The sequence below is a fragment of the Myotis davidii genome, unplaced genomic scaffold (assembly GCF_000327345.1).
Source record: "Myotis davidii unplaced genomic scaffold, ASM32734v1 scaffold242, whole genome shotgun sequence".
Classification (NCBI taxonomy): Eukaryota; Metazoa; Chordata; class Mammalia; order Chiroptera; family Vespertilionidae; genus Myotis; species Myotis davidii.
The window spans coordinates 1,743,038-1,748,327 of NW_006295821.1; the positions used below are offsets into that span (position 1 = coordinate 1,743,038).

The 5,290-nt window shown below is 43.4% G+C and overlaps 1 protein-coding gene across 1 annotated transcript; it reads right to left on the reverse strand.

Annotated features, from left to right (window-relative positions):
* Positions 1-405: 405 nt before the first annotated feature.
* On the reverse strand, positions 406-4,722 carry ING1 (inhibitor of growth family member 1). Its single transcript, XM_015568434.1, is given in 3 exon segments — positions 406-1,362; positions 4,276-4,330; positions 4,333-4,722. Coding segments are annotated over 3 exon segments (876 nt in total). The 5' UTR covers positions 4,450-4,722; the 3' UTR covers positions 406-658.
* Positions 4,723-5,290: the final 568 nt, after the last annotated feature.

A 5,290-nucleotide genomic window follows, 5' to 3' on the forward strand; every position in this document is an offset into this window, starting at 1 on the left:
ATAAATTAAATACGCTACACTAGGATGTGTAATAGCAAAAGCATGATTTTGAAATTCCATGACTAGACCACTTCCACTTGGCTTAATAAAAAATGTACCCAATCATTTAAATCTGGCCATTTGGGGTAACATGACAGAATATAAAATGTTTGTCATGTAAAATGACAATTTACCTTTTGATAAAATAATCTTTAAACTTGAAACCTTTTTATTGAATTGTTATATGGATATATATTATGATAGCAAGAAGATTTAGCAACTTGGCTAATTTTTTAAAAATTTGTTCCTGAAGTAACATTATTCTTGTTAAAATAAAACAGTAGCTAAATGAATCTTTTCTTTTTACATTTAATGTGTTAGGTTGCTTCCAAATCAACTTCCCAGCCAAAAAAAGAAACAACAGTCTGAGACTCACTTGAGTGTTTAATTCAAACCTATATTTGTAAGTTTCTAAAATGTTGATCCACAGATCACTTTCGTTACACGTGTACCAACGAAAACAAAAGGCAGAGAATCACTGCCATCCCTACAAAAGGAATGGCTCCTTTTCTAACATTCTTTAAAAATATACATTGTACAGTCTTTGCGCCTCACCAAAGGTGGCAATGTAATAAATACACTGGCTTAGTTCTCCTCCCTGTTCAGCAAGGTCCACCAACTACCTGTTATAAGCCCTCTCCTTTTTGGATTTCTCCAGGGCTTTTTGTATTGTTTTCTCGTTCTCCCCTCGACACTTGGGACAATACCACTTGCCCTTTGGTTTATGATTCAGTCCTACACAGGAGAAGTGGAACCACTCAATGGGGCACTCGTCATTGTCACAGCCGATCATTTCTCCATAGGAGACCTGATTGCACAGACAGTACGTGGGCTCGTTCGGGTCGATGGGAAGGTCTGCAGGGGATGCTTCCCTCTCTGCTTTGGCCTTGGAGCGTTTCTTCTTCTTGGAGGCCTTTGCTTTCTTCTCCTTAGGCGTTCCTGAGGTGATGTCATCATGATCGTGATTATTGGCTGCATTCTCCCGATTTTCGTTGTTGCGCTGTCTCCGAGACCTCTTGTTATTGGGCTTTTCTGCCTGTGTGATTGTCTCGTTCTTGGACTTATCCTGGCCGGCTTTGCCACTGTGGCCAGTGGTGTCATTGACCTCTTGGTGTGCCTCAAAGAGTTCCACGTGACTGTCCACCTGCCTGGTCCTGTTCTCCACCAGCTCCACCATCTGACTCACAATCTGGATCTTCTCGTCGCCCAGCTCCTGGCTGCGGATCAGGGCTCTCTGAATGCAGTGCAACGCTCTCCTCTTCTGGTTGCTGTCCGTCTCCCGCTTAAACTTCTCGTAATACTCATCTAGCTCCTTCAGGATTTCTGCAAAGGAAAAAGTAAGCATTACACCCACACTATAACATTATCAAGCTTTTTATTTAATTCTCTAGTCTATGAAAATGTAATTTCAAAGCACAGAAATAATCAATGCAAGGCTTCTTAGTATGAAAAATCTGATTAACTTGTATAGCCTCTCTCAGCAGATCTTTTCTTTTTCCTATTGAAAAAAATCCCTGGAACTAAATACAAATGTCAACACAGCTCTCATTTAGCATAGTACCAGTCAAAGTTCTCCAAGGGATTCTGTGTGCGTGCAGAAGCGTAAGTAACAAATACTCCTGGGATGGGCAATTAGGGGGAAAGTTCACATTTAGATGAAGCGGTGGGGTCCAAATTTTTATTTTCAATAAAATTTGTGACTATGTTCTATATTTCCATTGTTTTTATTCAAATATTTTCTAATAATTTAAAGGCCTTTATTCCTTTTATTTTATGTTCTAATGTCCACAATACCCTATGAGATTACAGCATGTATATAATATTACTTATGCCCTTGCTGGTGTTTAGTAGTTAAGAGTGTCGGCCAAAATACTGAAAGGTCTTGGGTTCAATTCCTGGTCAAGGGCATTTACCTGGGTTGCAGGTTCCATCCCTGGCCCAGGTTGGGGCTCAGGCCAGAGGCAACCAATCAATGTGTCTCTCTCATATCAATATTTCTCTCTCTCTCTCTCTCTCTTACTCCCTCCTTCCCTTCCACACTCTCTAAAAAGCAACAGAAAAATATCCTCAGGTGAGGATTTATAAAATAATAAAAATAAATGTTACTTATAATCCAGAGCTACAATTTATCAGTCACATCATTTTCATCCTAGCATGTATTACTGAAGGGGAAAGGTTTGACAATCTGGCCTTGCTGATTTTGCTTTTGCATTTACTGCTTAAATAATAATAAGTTTATAGCTACAGATTGTAAAACATAACTAAAATAAATTAAAAATAAATGTAAATCTTCTCAGACAGGTAGGAAGACAGTAAATGTGAATTTAAAATGTAACTAGGCAATTTCTCAAGAAATAAAAGCTGTTAAAAAATCTGACTGAAATAAGGAAAATAAACATTCTTGCCAAAAGCCTAAATACACAGGTAGAAATTTCCAGTTATTTCCCCAAATAGTACAGTTAGATAGTATCAGACTTTTCTCCTGAAAACCTTTTTCAGGCTCTCAAAACCAGGAATCCTCCTCTCCATTATGAAGTGTGTGTGTGGAGATGTGGGGAGAAAATGTATAAAATGTGGCTATCACCCAGGTTTAATTTCCAAATAGTTATAAGGGATAAATCTAAAATTAGGGTAAACATATGAACTTAGGCAAACACTGAAGTTTAGCTAAACAGTAAGTATTATTTTCCAGGCTATATTCTTAAACTAAAATAGCTCTGAAGATATTTTAGAGAAACAATGTGGACCAGTGGTTCTCAACCTTCCTAATGCCGCGACCCTTTGATACAGTTCCTCATGTTGTGGTGACCCCCAATTTCATTGTTACAAATTGAACATAATTAAAGCATAGTGATTAATCACAAAAACAATATGTAATTATATATGTGTTTTCCGATGGTCTTAGGTGCCCCTTGTGAAAGGGTCGTCTGACCCCCAAAGGAGTCGCGAATGCTGATGTAGACAGGAAGTCTCTCACCAGGAAGGAGGAATGCCACAGCCTTACAGTCTCTTATAGTAATTAATTCTGAAAATAAATAGCTATGCCTCTCTTAACCCAAGTTCTATTTCATCTTAAAATGAGCTTCTGCCATTTATTTTTAAACAAACTGCACATTACAAAACTATCATTTGGTTTAATAAGTAGCCAAATTTCTAGAGACAGTTTTAACACTTCATAGAAAAGAGGACAATTCTACCATATGGCTAATTTAAAATTTTAATAAATACAGCTTCTTTTATATCACAAGCAAGCTTACATTCATGTGAAGCCTCTCTTATAGGAAAGAAACAAACATCACAACATTAGCAATAAGTAATTGTCACCTTCATAATGGTATGTATTTCTTGGATGCCCCAAGCAAAGTGCTCCATTAACAAAGCCGTGCAAGTACACATGTCTGTCAGGAGGAACACCAGTGCAAACCAGGGAGACATCTGGCCAGGATACCCGTTTCTTCAGCCCCATCAGCCCAAACGGCTGCTGACCCCTCTCACTTAGAAATGCTCCACAGCAACATTACTGTGGGAAAGCAATGGCACTACGAAAGAAATGTTAAGGTTTAAATAAGAATGCAGCAAAATTTAATCTGACCTTTCCAATGATCAGAAATGTATTTTAATTTTTACATAAGGTTTGCACTTAAGTTCTTTATGAAGCTGACTTCCCATGGTGGGTGGTTGGGCGGGATTTAAAAAATAACACTTGAAAAATAATTCAAAAATAATTTTGAATCCAATAATTCAAGAACAACCTCAAAGGCCATTTAAAATTGGCAGGTTATTATCCATCCTTATGAATTAATCTCCAAGTGATGCACACCGAGCAAAAGGCTGTAAGCAACTTTGACTTGCAACACAGGTCTTTATTAATTTTTTAGAACTGTGCTGCATTTATAGTAAGTGCCAACCCAATGTGTTATGACTATTATCATGACGGGTTAGGCTTTACAGCTCACTCAACAGCACTAGCTTCAGAGGTGCCAGGTGGGGTGGGATTCATTCTCTCCGCAGGAGCCAAGTAAGGAGCGCAGCATGTATTCACTGAACAGTGACAGGTTTCTTCATAGGAGTAAAGAAGGAAGTATCTTTAAGGGGTACGACGTGGATGTCAGGACATTTTTAGAAGACGCTTTTTTTTTCGTCATCTAGGAAAGTGCTAATTGACAGTGCCAGTGACCACGAATTCTGCAAAGGCCGCCAAACACAAATACCCCGGTTCTTCAATCACTGCACTACCCGAGCCATCCCGGGCACCGACAGCTCCTGGGTCACTCACGTTTCCCCCGTTCCTCGCGGCCGCTGGCCTGTCCCGCGGATCCCTGGGGCCGGGGTGGGAGGCATATGCTTCGTCCTCAGTGGAGCCAGGAACACAGCTGACAAGCCTTGCCTCCGGCACCGGGGCGCCGCCATTGCTCCGCGGCCGGAAGTTGCCTGGCTCGGGTCCTGGTCAGGGCGGGGCCATCACCAGGCCAATGGGGCGGCGTCCAGCGGGCGACGCACCCCGCCCCGGGAACCACCGCCTATGGGGGGTCATCGGGCCGCAGGCGGAGGCCAGACGGGGAGCAAATCACGGAGCAGAATTGGGGAACACGGCCCACCCCGCAGCGCCGATAGCCAATCCAAGGCCGGAAGCCGGGCGACCCGAAGACATTCAAATCAATTCAACCTCCTCCCTCCTCCCAGTCCCTCCACGAAAGAGAAAAAAGAAGGCCGCGGAAACACGGATCGGTGCCAGTCACAGCGCAAGGCCCGCCCCCATCCGGCCCAGCGACCAATGGCTCAGGAGCGGACTGATAAGGACATTCCATGGGGACGCCACAGCCAATCAAAAGAATGTCGAAGCTGGACGTTCCCAATATGCTAATAGGCCTCTTATAAATGTCGCTGCGAAACCGAGTTTCTGGTAGAGCGCGCAGGGGCGCCTCGCGGAGAGGAGACTTCTGTGCGTTTCGCGGCTGCCGAAGGCTCCCCACCTCCCCCCACTCTTCCGTTTCCCTGCTGCGCAGCCTTGTAAACAGGAGTAAACTCCGAGTGACGACCTACGTTCCAAACAGAGCCCCCCATGCCATGCCTGACCTGGCAGGAAAGTTTCCCCAACAGCCAACAATTCCCAGCGGACATGAGCCCTCCGCTTCTCCCCGACACTCTGGGCGGCCGGGGCTGCAGACGACGACCCACAGGTCCTCTCCCGTGCCAGGTTCCTCTCCAAGACCCTGGTCTAAGCGCACGCCCCCCGAGCACAGCACAGATG